Source organism: Arachis hypogaea, chromosome 18, assembly GCF_003086295.3.
Source record: "Arachis hypogaea cultivar Tifrunner chromosome 18, arahy.Tifrunner.gnm2.J5K5, whole genome shotgun sequence".
NCBI classification, from domain to species: Eukaryota; Viridiplantae; Streptophyta; class Magnoliopsida; order Fabales; family Fabaceae; genus Arachis; species Arachis hypogaea.
In genome coordinates, this window is record NC_092053.1 from 21,785,295 (window position 1) to 21,810,318 (window position 25,024).

Here is a 25,024-nt window from a genome sequence, read left to right on the forward strand (position 1 = left end):
TTTGATAATTTAAGAACATGTTTTCTTCTGCAGGTAGGGGCTGATGTCCCAACAGAGAGTTTTGATTTGTCGCCTGTGGACCGTATCTTTGTTCGCATGGGTGCCAAAGATAATATCATGGCTGGCTAGAGTACATTTTTAATTGAGCTTTCAGAAACTGCAACAATGCTGGTGAGACCCCGCTGGCATCAACTTTAATAACATGAAATAAGGGTTAAGTAGGCACGAAAATAAGAAAGACTTGGGACAAGCTTTATGAACCCTTTTATTTGGCTTGTTACATATTTTAGATCTATTATGTACATGAATTTGATCTGATTAAGGTATTCATACTCTAAATGTGTTTGATGATGAATACAGTCTTCAGCCACTTGTAATACTCATGATTCATTTTTTTGAAAAACAACGTTTTTCTTCCTCCTATTTGTATTTGGTATTGTTAGGTTGGTGGGTGATAGAAACTAGAAGGTATGAATGCTGCATGCGTAAATGGGAAATTCATTTCAATTTGACGAGGAGCATCCCTCAAAAAATTTAAAAAAAAAATGACGGGAAGCATCTTCATAATGCTCCTGGTTAATATACATGAATAATGTTTATATACTTGTTGCATAAGCATCAAGCCGTCTTGACTTGCTTTCGTCACTTGTATCAGACAATGATATTGCGCATTCATAATCCCCGTAGTGTCGCTGAACACGGTTGTGAATGGCTCCGATCGTCCTAATAATTATGTACATGGGTAAAATTTATTCCGCTAGCCTTTAGTATAATAACCTACATAAAAGACAAGTTCCATTCAGTTTATCATATATGTTTTACTTATTGTTACAAGTGTAAATGGAATAGGCCCAATTTTATTATCAGCTGGTACATCTTTGGTCAGAAACAAGCATTGATAGATCATCAAACACGTCGCATCGGAGTTAGGTTGGATTAAAAACATTTATTATTTTAAGGTAGGATTAAAAATAGGATAATGTTATCTAACTAATAGTTTCGGTAGCAGATGTTTCTAACTCTATGTTCTATGATTCAATTGAACAACTTGGGACAAACTTGAAAAAAAGGAAAAAACTGTTTACATACCTGGGCTAATTGGATCTTCTAAATTCTCAATTCAGACATGCATTTCCATATAGCTACAGAAGCATATGAATGCATATTCATCTTACTTGCACGTATATTTTGGAAATTAAAAGGACTAAAATTTTCTAAAGAAAAATAAAGTATTTGATAGGATAAATAATCATAGTTAAAACAAAAAAGTCTATGATTCAAGATCCTAGGCTATAAAAAACTGTAGAAAATTTAAAATATAATATAGTTTATAACTCTCACTTTTTGTTCTTGATGACATCCGCTGGGTCCACCAGGATACGGCAAGACATGGGAGAATTGAGGATATAATGTAATTCCGATAGTAGAAGGATAATGATTAAAAGTACGGCATGCTACTTTGAACAGGATGAAAGGGAATGGAGAGAGCTCCACTATAAAGTTGATAAGAATGGACCATTGGATAATGATGTATAGGATATTGTGGCAATCCTAGTTTCTTGTGTTTGGTCTTTTTTTTTAATGTTCCTTGAGTTAGAATAATCTCTTTAGTCTGAAAATAAATCAGAATTTTCAAACAGTTACAATCCTTACCTTGAAACCAATTCCTTCGATTCCGCTTCTGCAGCAGTATAGTTTCTCGGTACCTTACCTTGATGCCTACAGCTCAATTTGTTTTCGAGTGAGGGCAGCGATTTTTCTTTTGGTTGTTCTTGTGGCGTCGTCTCTGGGTGGCGCCTTCGGAGTCCGATATTGCCGAAGGACAGTGTGGACCGCAGCTCTGCCGCAGAAGGGGAAGATGTTGTTTCCGACCAGAATGCCGATTCCGCCATCCGGCCCCGAGGAAGCGAGATTGTGGCACTCCAGTCAGCCATCTTGGTCTCACTCATATTACAAAATTTAAAAAAAGAAACTAGTAAGACAAGCTACAGTCAAGTAATACTTTTAAAAAAATAAAAGTAAGATAAACCAGAGTCAAAAGAGAGTGCAACCAAACTAAGTGCATCAACCACCAAGACAATGGCTTTCCAAATTCTAATTCTTTTACAATTTATAGTTTCAACAATGCTATGAATTTATTACGACCATGTTAGTTCTCCATATCCAAGGCTTGCGATTGATTTCAGACAGTATTAATATGACTCTTTTTGAGTTGTTATAACTATGAGTATCACATTGTGGAAATTATAAGGATACCAATAATTGACAACCTAAATTTCATAAGCAATCAATGCATATTTTTACAAGTAAAAAAGATCATGTATAATCTTACCTAAGAGTAGAAGAGATAAGTGTAATTGACCCATGGAAAAAGTTGTGGTGCATTTTGTATTAAAGGAAGTATCTAAAAAATATTATTCTTAGGAGAATTTAACATATCGGCTGGATCTTACATATCTACTATACATAGATATATTGACACACAAAAAAATGACATTTATCTACCACTGTTGGAGCACTCACAAGTTTACTCCGACTCATAATGTACATTTTGGGATATTTCAATATCACCACCATATCCTGAAGTAGTTACCGACATTAATAAAGATAATGCATACATCAAAATAATAACAAGTTCACTAATATATTTTCTTGTTTTCTATCTTCTGATACTGATGATATAGTATAATGTAAGCTCAATTAGAATCAAAAGTGTGCTAAAAGAGCACTATAATGCTCCAAATGGAATGAGTAAGCTAGTTTTAGCAATAATCAGGAATAATCAGGAACAAAATAATCAGAAATAATAGCATGAATCTTGCACCTGAGATGAACATTAAAAGGGGAAAAATTGGCACACAATTAAGCAATAAGTTGATTTTAACAAATTCAAATTGTCACCTAAAATCACAGGCCAAGTCCAAATTAGCAACAAAAAACCCAATATTAACATCAGTTTCATTTTACTGAGTAATTCTTTAATACTTCATAGGTAGCATCATGCAAGATGCTAGAATTATATTCCATAATTAATATGGAGATATAAAAAGCTAAGACTATGGACAATGAGATGATTCAAGGGTAAGTGAACAAATTAATTATTTGAAATGGCCAAAATACGTGACAAATTAATTATCTGAAATGGCAACGACAAAGCTTGAAAGTGAAAATCTATAAAAGATGCACCATGTGGCACTTCTATATATTTCCTTTTTTACATGGCCTACTGAAGCAAAAAATTTTAACACAATTATTGCTTTTAAGATTAGAGAACAGAAACTCGACCAGAATGACAAAAGACAAATGCCATATGATAAAACAATTTCAAGGCAAAGTAAGGGGTCCAATAACACTTTCTTTATGTTTGGAAATATAAAAAAGAACCGAGTTAAACTGTAAGTCTGTAACAAAATTATTATCTTACCTGTTATACTGTTATGACGCTTGGGAGGGACTTTCATAACAGTATTCAAAAACTTATTGATGGAACATATGGTAAAATCCTTTTTCCCTCACTGGTCCTGCAGAAAAAGCCATGGATACAAAGACATTTCCAGCCTTAGAGAATAACCAAGGGCATAAAAAAAGTAAAGAACAAACCTTCAAAATATAAACACTTTAAGATATCACTTAACAACACTGCTATTTGTACTCATCTATTTATATATAGTTATATAGACATCAAACTTGACATGTAAGTTGAAGTAATAATAATGTCAAACTGATACAATATTTACACAAAACATATATTAAATCTAAGAGCAGCGCTACCATTGAGGTTTGCAAAATGCCCATTTCAGCACACTATTTCTTAAGACAAAACACTTAGAAACAAAAACAACTAAAAAGTTAGTGGAATAAAATAATTGGCACAAATAATGAAAGGAAGGAAGAAGGGTAGTTAAGAGAAAAAGAATTTTGAATTAATTTAAAGGAACTATAAAATATTATAGGTGAATCTTGGAGTAATGGTTGAATTGTCTTCCATGTAATTTCAAGGTGACAGGTTCATACCGTAAATTCATAAAATCAGCCACCGTTAACTTCAATTGAAAGAATACCATTAGCATAAATGAGAGAGAAAGGGTAACCAACAAAAACAAAGAAAACATTTACATTATACAAACAAGTTACCTCAAGGTATTGAGATACTAAATTTTGCTCTGGAGTCACCCATTTCAGCTCCAAGCTAACAAAACTGAGATTTCTTTGGACTTCTGGCAATAAATTTCCCACGTAATACCATATTTGTTGGATGAACCAAACTGCAACGAAAATCTCATCGCAAGTTCTCCAGAACAATTTAATTTTAGAACTGATTGCCCTCCCCGTAGATGTATCAAGCCAACATGCATTTCCTGAGACAAGTGAACAAACTTTGTAACCATTTCAAAATATCCAGCAGACTAAAATCTCATCACTATGTTCCAATTCCAATCTCGTAGGAGAAATGTAGTTCTCCTTATCACTAACAAGTTCAGCATATTCAGTGATTTCTAGAATGGTGAGTTAAATTACATGGCAATATAAGCATTAATCTTGCCACCACTAGAGCAGAAAACTGAAGTTGTCGGCTTAACAATATGAAGAAAGCACATAGCAGAATGGAGATATTCAGTGCATATAATTTATCATCACCTTATCGGAATTTAGAATGACATAGGTACAGTTTAGTATCTGAGTTACCCAGGATGAAAAGAAACGAGAAAAAAAGTAGAGAAAGATGCCAAGAGGAAGGAAGACTCAAAGGAGAATAAAAGAAACATCACACTTCATAGAAACACACCCCTTTTCTCATGTGTTCCCACATAAATTAATACAAAGGTGCCCCTATGGGTCTCGCTTAACAACCTAAGTTGATATTTTTGCATAACCATGGGTCTCACTTCTTTATAGGCAGAGTCAGAAATCGATTTGACTTTGATAACAAAAAATCTCCAAATTCAAATACACACCACCACAAGCACATTTATTTCATCAATCAAGGGAATTCAAGAAGTCAGCAGCATTTTCAGTTTTCTAATAGCACCTGATGATAGGAAGAAAACCACGGTGGTCATGAGATGACAAATCCCACGAAAGTAATCAAAGCAACAGTATACATGACATGTCCCTGTTCAAGGAGGAAGCTAATTCCAGATATAGGCTGTATTTGTTTACAGAGACAGGACACTGAGACAGGGACACAGAGACACAAAATTGCGTTTGGCAGAGGAGACATGGACAGAGACAATGTGTTCAGAGACACTGAATTAGTGTATTTTGTGTCCATCCTGACAGGAAGGACACGGAGACACTAACAAGGGACACAACTTATTTTTTATTTTTTCTTTCATTATTTTTGTTAATTTTTCATAATTGTATTTTTTATTATTATATTTTTCATCTCATTTTTTGAATGAAAAAAAATGAAAATAAATTGGATTTTCATAATTTGTTCTAGTTTATCACCAAACAGAATACAAGAACACAATTTTGTGTCTCTGTCCATCAATGTCTTGTCCTGTCCTGTTCTCAGTGTCTTGTCCTGTCCTGTTCTCGAAAACAAACGCAACCTAAGTGTACGACCAGGTAAAATTTCTCATATTTCCACTTCACTGCACAATAGAAAGCTTCAAGTAATAGAAAGCTTCAAGTAATAGAGATTCATGCTATAAGAACTCGACACCAACTAATACATCATCATCTGGCATATCTCCAGCCCTTCTCATTTTGTTATGTAGATCAAGAAGTAAACCCCCAAGTAGCTCAAATTGAGAATGGGACTTATCACCAACTACAAATATTTGCACTGTATTGCCAACTCCAATCCAACTACAACCCGGCTGCTTCTTTAGCCCCTTGTCCTTCATTTTCATCCTAACATTGGCAGCTTCTTTCCATTTCCCTACGGAAGCATACATATTGGAAAGTGATAAATATGTGCCTGCGTTCTCTGGTTCAATTTTCAAAATTTTCTTAGCTACAAGATTCCCAATAATTTCATTCCCATGTACATTGCATCCAGCAAGGAGCGCTCCCCAAACAGATATTGATGAATCTTCCCCAAGTCTCTCAATGATATCGAAAGCTTCTTTCAGCCTTCCTGCTCGTCCACAAAGATCAACTAAACATGCGTAGTGTTCTTCCCTGACTTCAATAGACCTGTTTTTCAAAAGCTCGTCAAAGTATTTAAGCCCCTCCTCAACTAAACCAGCATGACTGCAAGCAGTGAGAAGTCCAACAAAGGTGACATCATTAGCTTGGAAACCTTGATCTTTCATTTCATTAAATAGGCTAATTGCTTCCTTGCCACATCCATGGTGTGCATAAGCAGCAATCATACCATTCCATGATATCAAATCCCTTTGGCTTAATAACCCATCATCAAACATCTTCCTAGCAGTACGCAGCTCTCCACATTTTGAGTACATATTTATCAGTGCTGATACCACATATGTGTTTTCCTGAAAAATAGTTTTACTTATCAATTGATGAATTTGTTGCCCCTCAGCAAGACCAGCTAAGTCAATGCAAGCACCTAACACTGTCACAAAGGTTCCAGTGTTGGGTTTTAACCAATCATGAGATTGCATTTTGTTAAACATTTTCAGTGCTTCTTCACTTAGGCCATTCTGCACATAGCCCGTCATCATTGCAGTCCAGGTAATCACATTCTTTTGTGGCATCTCATGGAACAACTTTTCTGCCCTATTCAACTCCCCATTCTGAATTAAACCAGTGATCACTGTATTCCATGAAGGCATGTCTCTCTCAGGCATCCTTTCGAACAACTCTAAAGCCTCATTCAATCTTCCATTTTGTGCATAACCTGTGACCATTGCATTCCATGAAACCACATTTCGAACAGGCATCACATCAAAGAGTGTCCGAGCATCATCAATTCTCCCATTCTTAGCCAATCCTGCAACCATGGTAGTCCATGAAACAACATCTCTTTCCACCATCTGATCAAAAAGCATCTGTGCTTCCTCAATCCTCCCACATCGAGCCAAAGCTGTTACGATTGTATTCCAAGAAACCACATTCCTCTCTGGCATCCTCCTAAACAAGTCCAAAGCCATTTGTGTCTGCCCATTATGTGCATACCCATCCATCATAGTATTCCAAGAGACAACATTCCTCACAGGCATCTCATGAAACAGCCTCTCAGCTTCCTTGATCATATTGGACTTTATGTAACCGCTAACCATAGCAGTCCAAATGACAACATTCTTCTTTGCATCCACTCTGTCAAACAACTTCCTAGCCTCCTTGATCATGCCACACTTGATGTACCCACTTATCATTGTGGTCCACAAACCAATGTCCCTTTCAGAAATTTTATCGAATACCTTGCGTGCATTGTCGATTTTCCCTTCCTTGCAAAGGCATGAAATGAAAGAATTGCATTGTTTCATTTCCAACTGAAGATCAACCGTGGATTTCAGCCTAATTGCAAGGTTTCTCAGCATTGGAAAGCCACTTATGAAGCATTGGTAAATGTGTGTATTGTGATAACGAATTTGCATCAAAGTCAATGACGACAAATAGTGTAGCTTCTTCATGTTTCAATGATAATCAGTAGGTGTTCTGGCAGTCTCAAGTACCTGTTCAATAAAACAAATGTTTATCTTTTTTTTTTTTTTTTTTGATAAAAGAATTTCATTCTGAAATTGACTTAGGGTTGTGGTTACTAGCAATTACGCATGATAATTGAATTCCAAAAGCTAATTACACATGACCCATTGGGAAACATGTTGAGTTCACCCAATGAGGGAACTTCGCAAAAAACAAAGATAGATATCTAGATCCTAAACTCGTGGTGGTCATTACGGGACAGAAAAAGTGAAATAGAACATGAGACAAGATAAGCTCAGCTATTGTATATGCAATAATATAGATGGAATGCAAAACATAATATTAGAACCCAGAATCTCATATACAAAGAAACATAAATATAGATGCCTGTCATAGTGTGGCCACCACACCATCTTTGGAATCACCACGACACCACCTTACTATTATTAATTGGAGAAAGGGATTATATGCGAAGACAGACAAAGAAGTATGTGCCTACTTTGCGATTGTAGATAAATATGTCTCTAAAAATAAATCTATTCAATCTATAATACCTTTCTGAAATTCAAACCTTTTTTGCAATGCAAGGAAATCAGTTGCCTTTTTGGATGGTTGAAGGGGACGGGTGTCGATGGAGGTGCATCCGAGGAAGAACGGCAGTACGGCGTGGAAGAGCGGCAATGGGGCAGCGAAGTTAATCAACCCAGCCGTACCTGGGCTTGCTGGACCACCATGCAAGGCAGTGAACGGGGATGATGTTTCGCAGCAGGAAACATGATCTGGGTTTCTAGGTCTGGGCCAGATTTAAGAAAGGAGAGGTGAGGTGTGAGGATTTGATATTGATTATGTAAAATGGATTCAGTTTCAAAATGAGAAAGGGATCCAGTTCCAAATTCAAAGACATTTTAACTGTTTCAAAATTTGTTTGTAAATCACAATCCTTTATTGGAGTACACTGTTGGGTCTAACCAACTCTGGAGAGAATTTTCCTCTCCTGAATTAACACACTTTAACAGAATTTTCTAACTGAATTGAAAACTAACTAACCACTAGTATTTATAGGCAGCTATCTATCAAATATCTAATATATCCACAGTTAGTCCCAGTCCCACGCACAAGATCTCAGCTTCAAACACCTCCGTGGCCTAATCAAACAATAGATTCACTGTTGCACTAATGCAAATTGGCAAATGAAGTTGCAGAAGTTCAGAAAAGGACAAAAGGTAACCTCCTGCTGTTCAAAGTGGCACAGGAAAAAGGTGCATGGGTTATGGGCTTCTATGCACATTAAGAGTTTGTGTTAAGCATATTCATGAAAGGGTGATGTTAAACTGTTTATTGAAAAATTAATCCAGTTCACCTTTTGCTTAAAGCATGCATTTTTTTAATGCTTCTACAAGTCCTACTATCTGCTAGGTTGACGGCTATTAGGAAGCAATTAGAGGTTCCTGGTGGTTATCTATTTATGAGATGAAAGCATATAATCACTGTCTTTGAAAATTAATTATATTACCTGCCACTGCCAACATATCTCACCAATGAACAAACCAATTCTAAATTATTTTAAATTTTAACTAACAATTTACATATGCATAATCTTTACACTCACATGACTTACCTTTTACTGTCACCCTAATTAATCAACAAGTTTTAACTTTAAAAACAAAACCAAACCTGATGATTTGCTTTAAGGTAGCATGTTGCCACCCAAAGGCTCATATGGCTCAGCATCATCACTAGCTTTCAGGAGAGGAAGGAGAAGACATTGAGGAGGATCTGGAAACAAGGAAGGTGCAACGTGTTTACCTGTGTTTCAAAGCAAATCCAACTGAATGTTAGTCACATAATTATCTTATATCTATCTTCTATCTATCTATCCTATCTACATAAAGATATCTCATATCTATTTATCTTCTTTCTATTGATTTATCTATCAAACATAATGTTTTACCTGTGCTGCAGGAAGAAGAATGTCTCAATGTTTTATAATTGGAGACAAAGTGGATGGCATTACAAAATAGTAGCCTACTTTCTTCCAATCGTTCCCCAACGCACAACCAACACTAACAGTTATGCATAGATACTTTTAAGTTCAAGATAAAAAGGCATAATGCCTTAAGCCCTTCTGTTTCAGTTATTTATTCATAATATTTTTTTGGTGATTGCTTCGGTACGATTACTAAATCATTAGTATGCTAACTGTACCTAAATTCAGATTTATCTTGAAGGAAAAAATATAATTATTAAAGGCAAGAGACGGTGATTTTTTTAATTAAAAAAATATATATATATAAAAGGAGTAGGTAGCAAAGTATTTAAAGTATAGCACCTTTTGCCGATTATTGGATTTAATCTTACTGTGATAGTTGAAGTTTGGTTTGTTACGAAATACCATTTAGATGAAGAATCCAAATAAATTTCCATTTAATACAATACAGTACAGGTTTCTTTGCGAAAACTCCAAGGTTCTGAAAACCGGACCAGTCATCGAACCACTCTAGTCATTGGTTCACTGGTTTACTGGTCCAACCGTGATCCAACCAGAAAAACCGTTTTATAATAAAATAATAAATAAATTATAAATAAACACTCTAAAACATAATTATAGTCTAATATAAATGTTAAAATATCTTCTAAATTTAAAGCAATACATGAAATGTCATCAACCAAAGTCTTAAGATCTTTAGAAAAAAGTACAAATTTAAATCCAAATATGAAATGCCAACATAAAAATGTCATCAATCATCAAAATATGTAAAAATTTGCTGCAGATTTGCATATGAAATGAAAGTAAAAGCTCAATTTAGTTCTCCAAAGATTTTAGCACCATCAAGTTGGTCCTTTACACTCTCAACATTTTGTACAACAATTTGGTCTCTCTATTTAAAATGGCATCAATTCAGTCCTTCAGTCTAATCTATTTAAATACCAGTTGGTCCTTAAATTGATGATTATTTTGTTCTACAAAAAACCAACTCAATGTTAAAAATCTTGGAAGTAACTGATTTGATATCCTACATGTCTTAAACCAATTTGAACATTTACTCTACCAATTAACATATATAGAGGGATAAGCGAGATGAACTATGTATTTCCTTTAAACAATACCACAAGGTTAATTTCAATATTTGAAATTCATTCCCAATATTACCCAAAACTAAATAAGCATACAAAGTTGACATAATTGGGTTACATACGACTAATTTCATTAATCTTGTACTATTAGGCAAAGGAACCTCAATCATTCACAACTTTAAAAAAAAAAAAAATTGGTCAATAAGAAACATATCATATTCAATCATCAATGCATAATAACAAGAATCATGTACAAACAAGCATTGATTTTCAAAGATTGAGCCAAAAATTTCATTAAAAGCTCTTTGAGGCATATTGTCGAACACTTGGCGTGCAAAAGCATAAATAACACAAAATAGCACTAACAAACATTCTTTGCAACACCAATTCAAAATTCAGCACCAATGACATGAAAAATCAGCAGCATTTCGCAGTAACTCAGCAAAGTATCAGTCAATCAATCCAAACAAATTGAAATTCAAACACAAGAAGCTCCTAACAGCAAATTTAACTATGTATAAACTAACACTAATTCTAAAACCTAAACTGAACTGACAGCAGCAAATAATCCTAACCAAATCAAATTAACACTAGAATCAACATATAACTAATCCTAAATTAACTAAAATAGAGAAGAAAAGGTGATCTGAGAACCTGAGTCAAAGAACAGAGCAAGAATTCAGGAGAGAGGGATGCAGTGGCAGTGACCAGCCGCTGCTGCGTCTGAACTCCCTGCAACTAGAGTGGCTCCTGTTCTGATTCTGCGACTGGGAAGCAACCAAGGTTCTGAAAACCGGACCAGTCATCAAACTGTTTTAGTCACTAGTTCACACTGGTTTACTGGTCCAGCCGGTCTAACAGTGATTCAATCGGAAAAACCATTTCATAATAAAATAATAAATAAATTATAAATAAACATCCTAAATATCTTTCAAATTTAAAACCCTACATAAAATATCACCAACTAAATGTAATTAATCATCAAAATATGCAATAACTTGCTGCAAATTTGTTGACAATTAACATAATTATACTTCCATTAAAAATAGCTTGATCGAATTACAATGCACAAGTTAAAGATAGAGAATATTGTCTTAATATAGCTAAGTCAAAAAGTAAAACATAAAATGATAGTGTTGCACAATAAACACACAATAGAGCCTGAAACAAACACACAACAGAGGCTGAAACAAAAACACAACAAAGCCTGAAACAAAAAGAATCCAACACGGAGGAGGGGTAGCAAGTCGGCAGAGATCAAGAACAGGGACAGTGAAACCAAACAATGAAAACAGAATTTTTTTATATAACAGAACAATCAAAACATGAACCATACAATCACTAATTGCAAATTTTTTCTTCATAAGAACAGAACAATGAAAACATGAAGCATATAATAAATCAAAAGATCACCAATTGAAAATTTTTTAATAAGAACAGAAGTTAGAACAGTGAAAATTGAAGAAAGATTAACAGTTTTCAACCCAATTTTAACAAAGATCATCACAATGATTAACAACAAAAAAAAGCAATGAAGGAACAGTGAATCAATAACATAGGCAGTGCAAATTCAAGAAACTTTAATAAAATTTAACTACAGAAATAGACAGTAAAACAGAAATAGAGTTATCAATTTAAAAATTATCATCAAATACAATTAGTGAGCAATACCAATCAACCAAGTACTGACTGGGCATTCGGAAAAATAAAATCAAAAGAACATTTAAATCACAGCAAAAACACAACAACAATAGGAACATTTAAAACAAAGCAACCCAAAAAAAAAAAAATTCTAAAAATCACCATGGCTCTAAACAATGATTTGATACGTGTATGCTCAAAGAATTAAAAGCTAAGCTTACACGAAAGTGAAGAATACCCAAACCAAAGAACCTTCAATTACAGCTTAAATCAAGAACAGAAAACCACAACAAAAACAAAAAAAATTAAAAGTATCAGAAGAACAATAGAAAAACAACACAAGAACAATTAGCAAATTCACAATAACAGTTAAAATTTACCAGAAGAACACTAATGCAAGTGGAATCATCATGCTAATATGTTTTCTGCAAAGATGCTATTTGTGCAGCTAAAATTCCCTAATTACTAAGATCCAATTATTCTAATTTCACATGCAATCAACTTATAAGTTTCTAAAAGCTAGAAATTATAGAACCAACCAGAAATATGGTTAAAGCATTTCATCAAACATGTTGAGTGCGGTAAAATTAAAACGAAATAAGAGAATTCAAAGCTTCATATCAATGTGATATAGAAGAGAACATAACTATTGTAACTTTAATTCAGTCTATGAAAAAATCCAAACCACTACCAAATCAAATAGTTACTTATTGTAATAGAAATCAGAAGTTGCACAGTTTGAAGCAGAGTATTGGTGTTGTGTGAGTGTATTGTCTGTGGCGGGTTTAGGGAACTCACGGCGGCGACAAAAGAGAGCAGTTCGACGGCTAGGTGGAGCGCGCGGGTTGGTCGCAGAGTTTGAAGCAGAGCAACGTGGCTTCCAGACGAACGCGAATGCGAACTCGAATGGTGAACGGCGAGTGAACGCGAACAGTGAACGCCGAGAGAACGTGAACGGCGAATAACGCGAACGAAGACGACGGCTGAACGAAGACGCGAACGTGAACGGCAAACAAACAGCGACGGAAGCGCGGCTGAGCAGACAAATACGACGAACGCCGAGCTCGAGGAAGCAGCCGCGATCGGTGACAGCGAACAGGGGTTGAAGACTTGGAGCACGAGGGAAGCTAGATAGACGGACGGATGGCGAATTTGAGTGCGACGGACGGCGGCAGTATGCCACTCCTTGCGGCGGTGGTGTATAGGCTTAGTGGCTTACAGTGCAGGTTTTTTGGCTGGGGTTGTGTGATTTCTTTCTGAATGAAAAACAAAGGGAGAAAGAAACGAAAGAGCTTCCGTTTTTGTGTAAGCCGGGCGGGTTTCGGTTCGGTCCGACCGGACGGTTTTTGGCTGATTCAATAGTTTTTTATCGGTTTTTTAAACAACGGTTTTACATGTCTGACCGAATTGTTAATATTGTCGGTTTGCGGTTGAATCGGTCCGACCGATCAGTCCAGTTCGATTTTCAGAACATTGAAAGCAACAAATTCAAGTTCCAACAACAAATTTAACAAATCCTAGTTCAATCACGATTTACAACAACAAGGCAAATTTATTGATTAGCATTTCAACAACATGCAAAAATATGAAGGGAAATTTGGAAAAGAGAAAACAGGAGAAGATGGTGCAGGGACTCACCAACGGTCGATGGCGAGTCGACGACTACCCCATGGAAGGCGAACGAAGCAAGAGTCAACCTCATGAGTTGTTTCTGCTGCCGGCGACGAGACAGACAAACTACGAGATGCCAACAGTATGACTGAGACGAGACTCAAATGAGACTGAGAGGTAAATTTGAGCAGAGACTGTAAACCCCGATAAATTAGTAGATAATTAATCAATAAATTAGTTTTTAATAAGGAAGATTAGAAATGTGAATATTAAATTAAATTAGGATAGAGCCCATCGAAACGAGAATTTTGACACTAATTTCTAAGAAAACGGCCCAAGATTGGACGAACGGGCCGAATCGGTTGAACCGAGCCCGTGGGCCCAACCGGACCAACCCATTACATGAGCTTAAAAGCTCATTTCTTTCTTCCAACGCAGCATAAGAACAACGTAACAGGGGGAGGGAGAAGAGAAACGTACCGAAACCCCCTGCGTCAACTCCCAAACGCCGTAACTTCTCCGTCCGAGCTCCGATCGCCGCACCGTTTGCGGTCACGCGTCCACCGTGTCGAGCTCTACATTTCTACCGGAACAATTTCTTTGGTAAGCCACTAATCACTTCCAGCCATTCTTTTCCCCCAATTTTCAAATAATTGGAAGAGATGTTGAATTCCTTTGATTTCTGATGTTTTAGGATCCAATTAACTTGAGAAAAACATTTACTCTTACTTATGTGAAGCTTGGGTAAGGTGAGGATACCATAGTTCTATTTTAATTTTACTGAATTTGAGCTTTGAGTATTAAATTGGGTATATATGTGTTATAAATGTGTATTAGGTTGTGAATAAATAATTGGAGCTCGAAATTGTGAATACTGGAACTTGGAGGAAGCGGATTAGTTGAGGTTTTGAGGACTGTGTTCTTTAGAAAAAATTATCTTGGAATAATACTTGGGAATCGGCTAAGGTATGGTTTAGGTTTCTTGCATTTAATATATAATGTTTTGTGAAAACTTAGGCTAGATGACCATAGGATAAGTTGGAATGCAGGTGTATGTTTAATGTTTAGTAATTTGTCGATGAATATATTTGGTTGAAGTTTATTGGATAATTAGTTATTAATTTTGGATGGTGAATGTTGTTATGTTAATTTGGAGAAAATTATGGTTGAATGTTATTATTGATGAACATGGTTGGTTTGGTGTTTGTTGATTAACTAATGATTTGATGAATTATTGATTTGAGGTATAACTATTATGGAGGTTGTTGTGATAATGAGGTATTTTGTGTTAGAAGCCTAGGATTAGTGAACTATGATCCTTAGTTGAATTTTGGTTGTTGGATTTGAATATTGTATGAGTATAATTGTTGATTTAAGGTAGATTTATTGTGGTGACTGTTATGATGATAAAGAAGGGTATGTTGAATTGAAAAGAAAGCAGGTTTGGACCCGAAAAGGGTGGCAAAGTCCGAGTTTTAGAGGAGATGCTGCCGAAATTTTATGAAAATTAGAGATTTTGTTTATATGATTATTTAAAAAGATTTAGATTCAAAGGTTATATAGTTTGATTTTGAGTTATTAAGAAAATGAGCATGTTTTAAGTTTGATTCATTTAGAAAAGAATGAATTATGTTTTGAATTGGAACTATTGATGGACGGAATGGGAGGTGTGATAATGAAGGATAAGGATTGAATATGATTGATGTATGATGATGAATGAGATGTGATTGATAATGATGTGGATGTTGATGAATTATAATTGAATTATTTATATGGCTTATGAATTTGAATGATCTGAGATACGAGGTTCCTGGATTAAGTGCCGTGGCTTGCCACCACGTGTACCAGGTTGAGAACTCGATACTATGTTGACCCTACGACGTAAGTGTGACCGGACACTATATAAATTTCCGGGAATGTTACCCCCATTGAGCAATATTGATTATTTGAGAAAAAGCTATGCATAGACTCTTGGGGATGCACGTCGGGGGACAGTCTAAGGACAATTCAGACTTGTCGGGTTGGCTGGATAACTGACAGATGAGCCTCATCAGCCATAGGACAGGCATGCATCATATGCATTCTATTTGAATACTTGTTGTGCATTAACTGGGTGTGCCTAATTGTACTTGCCATGCTAAATGTGTATTTGTTACTTACAGTATTTGTAACCTTCTTGTGTTTGCTTTTATCTGTTTATTTGTCTATGGAATGCTGACAGAGATGGAGGTATAGAGGAATGGCAGTATGGGACTTAGATTTAAGCTTAAGTTAAGTTAGGATTAAATATTTTTAGAAAACCACCTTTTATTGCTTCAGTTTAATACTTTAAGCTTTATAATCTGAATGTCGGCGTTCTAGGATTGCCTCTGGCATTCTCAGGACCTTATATATTATGTGTGTGGCACCTTTACCATACTGAGAACCTCCGATTCTCATTCCATACTATGTTGTTGTTTTTCAGATGCAGGTCGAGAGGCATCTTGTTAGGCGTCTGGACTCTTAAAGCGGAGGTGGTTACTGGGTAGTTTTGTTGTACAGATATATATAAATATGTACTTAGCTTTCTCTCCGCTTAACTTGTTCTTTTTTATCCTCTTAGAGGTTTATGGAGAGACAGGATTATGTATATGTACTTTGGGTTTTGGATATATATATATATTCTCCGGCTAGTCTTAACTTCGCGGGCTGAGTTAGGAGCTTGTTATTTTGTATCTTTGGCACTCTATTCCTACTTCTGTTATCATATGTTTAATAGTTATGTTTTCCTTAGCACGCAAGTTAACTCGTTCTTTGAGCGTTGCGCTTTTATTTCGCGATTTTTATTTCCTCTATTCTTCAAGGCTCCTAGCATATTATAATTCTTCTGCTATTATATATATACATTTTATTTTAGAGGTCGTAATACCACACCACCTCTGTTTTACGACTTAAGCGTAAAACTCTGTGTGGTAGGGTGTTACATTATGGTATCAGAGCAGTTCGTTCCTATAGAGCCTGAAAGACGGACTGATTATGCTTCTGTGCATTCTCTGTGTATGTATTTATGTGCTATTAGGATATCTGATTGATATATATGGCATAAACGTTTATGAGCATGCATTTGGAACTTAAAGCATTAGACATGTGATATTGAGACTGATCAACTTAATATCACTTGTTTAGTGTGTATAAGGACCAGATATCGACTCGCGGACGCGATCGCGTGTGAGGTAGAGGTAGGATAGGCACCGTTACTCCTAGTTTGGCAGGGAATGATCTAGTAGACTTTATGGCTGCCCTGAGAAATATGGTTGCAGTTATGCAGGCAACAGCTGAGGTGTTGGGTAACCAAATAAATCAGGGTAATCATGGGAACAATAATGACGAGGACGGTCCTATGACACTTGCTACATTTATGAAAGTTCGCCCTCCGACTTTTAGGGGAACCTCGAATCCCACTGACGCATATAATTGGATTCAAGCTATGGAACGGGCGTTGCAGGCCTAACAGGTTCCTGAGAAGCAATGGGTTGAATTTGGAACTTATCAATTACAAGGTGAGGCTCAGTATTGGTGACGGGGGACACGATGTATCTTACAGGCAGGTGGTGCTGTGATAGTCGGGAGATTGGTTATTTAAGAATCATGTTTTGCTTGATTGTTCTGAGAAGTCAATACAGTTTATGCCAGAAGGGTCAGAAGCACCGGTTGTGGTGAATAGTTACTATTTGAACTCTATGATAGTAAACTGTTTTGGGACTGAATGTCAGGGTATTATGTTATTAACTGCGGGAGTATCAGGTGATGATCAGAGTTTAGAGTAGATTCCGGTTGTATGTGAATTTCCAGATGTGTTTCCGGATGATATTAATGAATTTCCACCTAACCGGGAAGTTGAATTCGCAATTGAGTTGGTGCCGGGAAGCGGTCCAATTTCGATTACTCTTTACAGGATGTCACCTTTAGAAATGGTTGAACTGAAAGCTCAGCTGGAAGATCTGTTGGGTAAGCACTTTATTCGACCAAGTGTTCCTCCGTGGGGAGCGCCAGTGTTACTATCGGTAGTTGAATAAGATTACTGTGAAGAATAAATATCCGTTGCCTAGAATTGACGATCTAATGGATCAGTTACAGGGTGTCGGTGTGTTTCTAAGATTGATCTGCAATCCAGTTATCATCAGATAAGGGTTAGAGACGAGGATATTCCAAAAATTGCTTTTAGGATGCGTTATGGTCATTATGAGTATACAGTGATGTCTTTCGGGTTAACTAATGCTCCGGCAGTATTTATGGATTATATGAACAAGATTTTCCGACCGTATCTGGACAAGTTTGTTATTATCTTCATTGATGATATTCTTATTTATTCTAAGACTCAGGAGGAGCATGCTGATCACTTGCAAACTGTGCTACAAATTCTAGGAAACAGAAAGTTATATGCTAAGTTATCTAAATGTGAGTTTTGGAAGAGTGAGGTAAAGTTTCTCGGTCACGTGGTGAGTAAGCAAGGAATAGCCATGGATCCTGCTAAGGTGGAAGCAGTAATGAATTTGGAGCGACCAACTTCAGTGACAAAGATAAGGAGTTTTCTAGGTTTGGCGGGGTATTATCGAAGATTCATTAAGAGATTTTCACAGCTCGCCTTACCTTTAACTAAGTTGACTAGGAAGGATACGCTTTTTATTTGGACCCAGAGTGTGAAGAGAGTTTTTGAGCATTAAAGCACAGATTGACTACTGCACTCGTGTTGGTATTGCTTGGATTGAGTGAACCGTTTGAGGTGTATTGTGATGCATCACTGAAGGGTTTGAGGTGCGTTCTGATGCAGCACCAGAATGTTGTAGCATACGCCTCACGGCAATTAAGGCCGTATGAGATGAACTATCCGACACATAATTTGGAACTTGCTGTTGTTGTGTTTGCTTTAAAGATCTGGAGGCACTACCTCTAAGGCATTAAGTTTCATGTCTTCTCAAACTATAAGAGTTTGAAATATCTTTTTTAGCAGAAAGAGTTGAATATGCGTCAGAGGAGGTGGATGGAGCTTCTGAAAGATTATGATTTTGAATTGAATTATCATCTAGGAAAAACGAACGTTGTGGCGGACGCTTTGAGTCGGAAATCTTTATATGCAGCTTGGATGATGCTACGGGAAGAAGAATTACTGAAGGCATTTCAAGGTTTGAATTTGGGAATTAGAGAAAAATTTGGAATTTTGTGTTTGAGTTAGTTGCAGATTTTAAGTGATTTTAAATCAGAACTTCTAGAGGCTCATCGAGATAGTGAAGCGTTGCGTAAGGTATTACCAGCAGTTGAACAGGGAAAACAGTGGAGAGTGTCAGAAGGACAGGATGGTTTATGGAGGTTTAAGAACCGGATTATTGTGCCGGATATTTGAGACCTACGACAAAGTATCTTGAAGGAAGCTCATAAAAGCGGGTTTTCAATTCATCCAGGGAGCACTAAAATGTATCAGGATCTGAAAGCGATGTTCTGGTGGCCAGGTATGAAGAATGATGTGGCATTGCATGTATCTAAATGTTTAATGTGTCAGAAGGTTAAGATTGAGCATTAGAGACCATCAGGGACCCTTCAGCCTTTGGAGATTCCACAATGGAAATGGGAGAGTATCGCAATGGATTTTGTGATAGGTTTTCCTAGAACCCGGTCTGGTTGTGACGCTATTTGGGTGGTTGTGGATCGACTAACGAAATTAGCTCACTTTCTTCCTATTCGAATAAGTTGCACAATGGAAGAATTGGCTCGAATGTATATCAAAGAGATTGTCAGGTTACACGGCGTGCCATCTACTATTATATCTGACAGCGATCCTCGCTTTACATCAAGATTTTGGGGAGCTTTTCAGCATGCATTTGGGACTCAGTTAAGCTTAAGTACTGCGTATCACCCTCAGACAGATGGTCAGTCAGAGAGAACTATTCAGACCTTGGAAGATATGCTAAGGGCCTGTGTTTTGGACCAGCCGACGAGTTGGGATCAGTATATGCCATTAGTAGAGTTTGCTTATAATAATAGCTATCATGCGAGCATCGGAATAGCTCCATATGAGGCTCTGTAAGGCAGAAAATGTCAATCTCCGTTGTGTTGGTATGAAACTGGAGAAAGAAGTTTGTTAGGGCCTGAGATAATAGCTGAAACTATTGAATAGATAAAGAAGATTCGTAGTCGAATGCTTATAGCCCAGAGCCGCCAGAAGAGTTATGCTAATTAGAGGCGAAAGCCTTTGGAATTTGAGGAATGGGAGCATGTTTTTCTGAAAGTTACACCAACCACTAGAGTGGAAAGAGCTATTAAGACTAAGAAACTGAATCCCCGTTATATTGGACCGTTTGAGATCCTGAAGAGAGTTGGGTCAGTGGCTTACAGAATTGCCTTACCGCCATATCTTTCGAATTTGCACGACGTGTTTCATGTGTCACAGCTTCAAAAGTATACTCCTAATGCAAGTCATTTTCTGGAACCAGAACCAATCCAAATAAGAGAAGATCTAACACTTCTAATAACTCCGGTGAGAACTGATGACACCAGTGTTAAACGATTACGCGAGAAGGAAGTATCATTGGTAAAAATAGTTTGGAGTCGAGCTGGTATCGAGGAACATACTTGGGAACTTGAATCAGATATGCAAAAGGACTATCCACGTCTCTTTTCAGGTAACTGAATTTGAATTTTGAGGGCAAAATTCTTTGTTAGGTGGGTAGGATGTAAACCCCGATAACTTAGTAGATAATTAGTCAATAAATTATTTTTTAATAAGGAAGATTAGAAATGCGAATATTAAATTAAATTAGGATAGAGCCCATCAAAACGAGAATTTTGACACTAATTTTGAAGAAAACGGCCCAATATTGGACTGAACGGGCCGAACCGAACCCGTGGGCCCAACCGGACCAACCCATTACATGAGCTTAAAAGCTCATTTCTTTCTTCCAACGCAGCAGAAGCACAACGTAACAGGGGGATGGAGAAGAGAAACGTACCGAAACCCCTGCGTCAACTCCCGAACACCGTAACTTCTCCGTCCGAGCTCCGATCGCCGCACCGTTTGCGGCCACGCGTCCACCGTGTCGAGCTCTACGTTTCTACCGGAACAATTTATTTGGTAAGCCACTAATCACTTCCAGCCATTCTTTTCCCCCAATTTTCAAATAATTAGAAGAGATGTTGAATTCCTTTGATTTCTGATGTTTTATGATCCAATTAACTTGAGAAAAATATTTACTCTTACTTATGTGAAGCTTGGGTAAGGTGAAGATACTATAATTCTATTTTAATTTTACTGAATTTGAGCTTTGAGTATTAAATTGGGTATATATGTGTTATAAATGTGTATTAGGTTGTGAATAAATAATTGGAGCTTGAAATTGTGAATACTGGAACTTGGAGGAAGCAGATTAGTTGAGGTTTTGAGGGCTGTGTTCTTTAGAAAAAATTATCTTGGAATAATACTTGGGAATCGGCTAAGGTATGGTTTAGGTTTCTTACATTTAATATATAATGTTCTGTGAAAACTTAGGCTAGATGACCATAGGATAAGTTGGAATGCAGGTGTATGTTTAATATTTAGTAATTTGTCAATGACTATATTTGGTTGAAGTTTATTGGATAATTAGTTATTAATTTTGGATGGTGAATGTTGTTATGTTAATTTGGAGAGAATTATGGTCGAATGTTATTATTGATGAACATGGTTGGTTTGGTGTTTGTTGATTAACTAATGATTTGATGAATTATTGATTTGACGTATAACTATTATGGAGGTTGTTGTGATAATGAGGTATTTTATGTTAGAAGCCTAGGATTAGTGAACTATGATCCTTAGTTGAATTTTGGTTGTTGGATTTGAATATTGTATGAGTATAATTGTTGATTTAAGGTAGATTTATTGTGGTGACTGTTATGATGATAAGGAAGGGTATGTTGAATTGAAAAGAAAGCAGGTTTGGACCCGAAAAGGGTGGCAAAGTCCGAGTTTTAGAGGAGATGCTGCCGAAATTTTATGAAAATTAGAGATTTTGTTTATATGATTATTTAAAAGATTTAGATTCAAAGGTTATATAGTTTGATTTTGAGTTATTAAGAAAATGAGCATGTTTTAAGTTTGATTCATTTAGAAAAGAATGAATAATGTTTTGAATTGGAACTATTGATGGACAGAATGGGAGGTGTGATAATGAAGGATAAGGATTGAATATGATTGATGTATGATGATGAATGAGATGTGATTGAAAATGATGTGGATGTTAATGAATTATAATTGAATTATTTATATGGCTTATGAATTTGAATGATTTGAGATACGAGGTTCCTTGGATTAAGTGCCGTGGCTTGCCACCACATGTACCAGGTTGAGAACTCGATACTCTGTTGACCCTACGACGTAAGTGTGACCGGGCACTATATAAATTCCCGGGAATGTTACCCCCATTGAGCAATATTGATTATTTGAGAAAAAGCTATGCATAGATTCTTGGGGATGCACGTCGGGGGACAGTCTAAGGACAATTCAGACTTGTTGGGTTGGCTGGATAACCGACAGATGAGCCTCATCAACCATAGGATAGGCATGCATCATATGCATTCTATTTGAATACTTGTTGTGCATTAACTATGTGTGCCTAAGTGTACTTGCCATGCTAAATGTGTATTTGTTACTTGCAGTATTTGTAACCTTCTTGTGTTTGCTTTTATCTGTTTATTTGTCTATGGAATGCTGACAGAGATGGAGGTATGGAGGAATGGCAGTATGAGACTTAGATTTAAGCTTAAATTAAGTTAGGATTAAATATTTTTAGAAAACCACCTTTTATGGCTTCAGTTTAATACTTTAAGCTTTATAATCTGAATGTCGGCGTTCTAGGATTGCCTCTGGCATTCTCAGGACCTTATATATTATGTGTGTGGCACCTTTACCATACTGAGAACCTCCAGTTCTCATTCCATACTATGTTGTTGTTTTTCAGATGCAGGTCGAGAGGCATCTTGTTAGGCGTCTGGACTCTTAAAGCGGAGGGATTACTGGGTAGTTTTGTTGTACAGATATATATAAATATGTACTTAGCTTTCTCTCCGCTTAACTTGTTCTTTTTTATCCTCTTAGAGGTTTATGGAGAGGCATGATTATGTATATGTACTTTGGGTTTTGGATATATATATATATATATGTACTTCCGGCCAGTCTTAACTTCGCGGGCTGAGTTAGGAGCTTGTTATTTTGTATCTTTGGCACTCTATTCCTACTTCTGTTATCATATGTTTAATAGTTATGTTTTCCTTAGCACGTAAGTTAACTCGTTCTTTGAGCGTTGCGCTTTTATTTCGCAATTTTTATTTCCTCTATTCTTCAAGGCTCCTAACATATTATAATTCTTCTGCTATTATATATATACATTTTATTTTAGAGGTCGTAATACCACACCACCTCTGTTTTACGACTTAAGCGTAAAGCTCTGTGTGGTAGGGTGTTACAGAGACAACCACGGACGATGAACTGCAACCAACACGTACAGCTCGAGCACTCACTGGCGGAGGGAGGCGCGAGCAGCCGAGCATAGAGGAGAGAGGCGAGACGCGAGCACACGATGCGGAGGATCCGGCCAGAGGCCCGATAGCACGAAGACGGAAGTTCTTGACTGCAATGGACGGCGGCAGCAGTCTCTCACTCCGACAGAAGGCGACAACGATTGGTGGAGGCTAGGGGGAGTTGGAGAGGGGGGACCGCGTGCAATCACTTTTTATTCCTTTCAAGAAGGAAACGACGTCGATTCTTATAAACTGACCGGATTTCGACCCGACCGACCGATTCAGCGATTCGTAATCCATTCTTAAAATAGCAATTTTTATTAGTAAATTAAACTGCCAAAAACTATTAATTCACAATCAGACCAGTTCAATCCGATTCAGAACATAGAAAACTCATCAGCACTAAAAAGGGAGATATGGACATGCCATGAAATAAGTATGACAGGTGAAATAAGGGCTTGTTTGGACGCTATTTTAAAAAAAAAATTAAAAAGATTTTTGCAAAAGTAAAAAAAATTTTGTGTTTGTATATCTCATGTAAAAAGATTTTTTTATCTATTAATTATGTTTGGATAAAATAAGATAAAAGTATTTTTTTGTTTATTTATTATATGAAAAATATTTTTTTAAGAAAATAAATATCTTTTTAAAAAAAGATGTAAATTGTATCTTTTCAAAAAAAATAATTTTTTTATTTTTCTAATATTTTTACTTTTACTATTAAAAATTTGACAAACACACTAAAAATAAAAAAATATAATTTTTATTGAAAAATATTTTTTTATTTATTTAATAACATCCAAATCCTATAACAATCCTTTAAAAGAAGGTTTATGCCGTAGTGATTAATCCTACGTGGATCCTCACAATTTTTCTCAAATTTTTAATGTATGATCTTTATTACAATAACACCCTATTATTAAACCATCCTCATTCCACATTTTCACTACTCCTCTAAACATTGTGCCTGAATTCCCTATTATTAAACCATTCTATCTCCACATTTTCTCCGTTTAAAAAAATATAATTTTTAAATGGAGTTCAGTACCGCGACGGATTAGTCCTTGACCTGCCGGGTTGGGGGATACCGTGGGAAACCAAAAAAAAAAAAATTTCAAATTTTGAATTTAAAATCAAAATTAAAAAGGGAATTCTCTCCATTCTTTGTTTTCAGTTTTATTTCTTCCTCCTCTTCTTCGGTTTTTCTCCTTCACCTTCTTTACGTTCAGTTCTTCTTCCTTTTTTCCTCCTCCGTTCACTGATTCTGTTTTTGTATAATCTTCTTACTTTAAGTTGGAGGTGGAGATTAGACGTCATGTACGCACCAAGGCAGAGTTACGGCGGTGGATGAGGTTGCGACCGCTATGGTGGTGGATCATAATATGGCGGTAGTGTTGTAGTGGGTGCAGTGGAGGTTGTGGTGGTCATCGAGGATGTGATGATGGATACGGAGGAGGCAGCGCCGGCAGAGAGCAAATCGATGAAAAGTACTAAGTCGCGCGGCCACATAGAACACATGAAGTGACACTATAAAAGAGAGCACAACAGGTTATTTTCCCTATTCATCTTCATTTTCAAATTTCAAGACTTCCTGATGTCTGTCCTTTTACAG

The 25,024-nt window shown here is 36.5% G+C and overlaps 1 protein-coding gene and 2 long non-coding RNA genes across 24 annotated transcripts; 2 read left to right on the top strand and 1 right to left on the bottom strand.

Moving 5' to 3' along the window:
* Window positions 1–482: 482 nt before the first annotated feature.
* On the bottom strand, window positions 483–13,555 carry LOC112773123 (uncharacterized). 22 transcript variants are annotated; one of them, XM_072224145.1, is made up of 10 exons: window positions 13,075–13,553; window positions 11,290–11,421; window positions 9,235–9,366; window positions 8,132–8,353; window positions 4,135–7,589; window positions 3,425–3,521; window positions 1,712–1,944; window positions 1,342–1,612; window positions 1,090–1,142; window positions 483–777 (listed from the first exon to the last, which is right to left on the bottom strand). In XM_072224145.1, the coding sequence occupies exon 5, from the start codon at window positions 7,545–7,547 to the stop codon at window positions 5,652–5,654; it is 1,896 nt and encodes a 631-aa protein (XP_072080246.1). In that variant the 5' UTR covers window positions 7,548–7,589; window positions 8,132–8,353; window positions 9,235–9,366; window positions 11,290–11,421; window positions 13,075–13,553; the 3' UTR covers window positions 483–777; window positions 1,090–1,142; window positions 1,342–1,612; window positions 1,712–1,944; window positions 3,425–3,521; window positions 4,135–5,651. The 22 variants fall into 22 exon arrangements, with proteins under 22 accessions (XP_072080246.1, XP_072080247.1, XP_072080249.1 ...); XM_072224146.1 differs by lacking the exons at window positions 1,090–1,142; window positions 1,342–1,612 and having other exon boundaries at window positions 1,654–1,944; window positions 4,135–4,358; window positions 5,030–7,589; XM_072224148.1 differs by lacking the exon at window positions 1,342–1,612 and having other exon boundaries at window positions 1,654–1,940.
* Window positions 13,556–14,316: 761 nt separating this feature from the next.
* LOC112771830 (uncharacterized) lies at window positions 14,317–16,594 on the top strand. Its single transcript, XR_003187237.2, has 4 exons — window positions 14,317–14,490; window positions 14,582–14,636; window positions 14,725–14,853; window positions 16,352–16,594. It is a non-coding gene; the product is annotated as an uncharacterized lncRNA (long non-coding RNA).
* A 4,630-nt stretch (window positions 16,595–21,224) lies between these two features.
* On the top strand, window positions 21,225–23,109 carry LOC140181162 (uncharacterized). The gene is made up of 2 exons (XR_011875907.1): window positions 21,225–21,355; window positions 22,854–23,109. It is a non-coding gene; the product is annotated as an uncharacterized lncRNA (long non-coding RNA).
* Window positions 23,110–25,024: the final 1,915 nt, after the last annotated feature.

Bases quoted from the DNA above. Each gene is read 5' to 3' on its own strand.
- LOC112773123 (XM_072224146.1), bottom strand. From the start codon at position 7,547: ATGAAGAAGCTACACTATTTGTCGTCATTGACTTTGATGCAAATTCGT.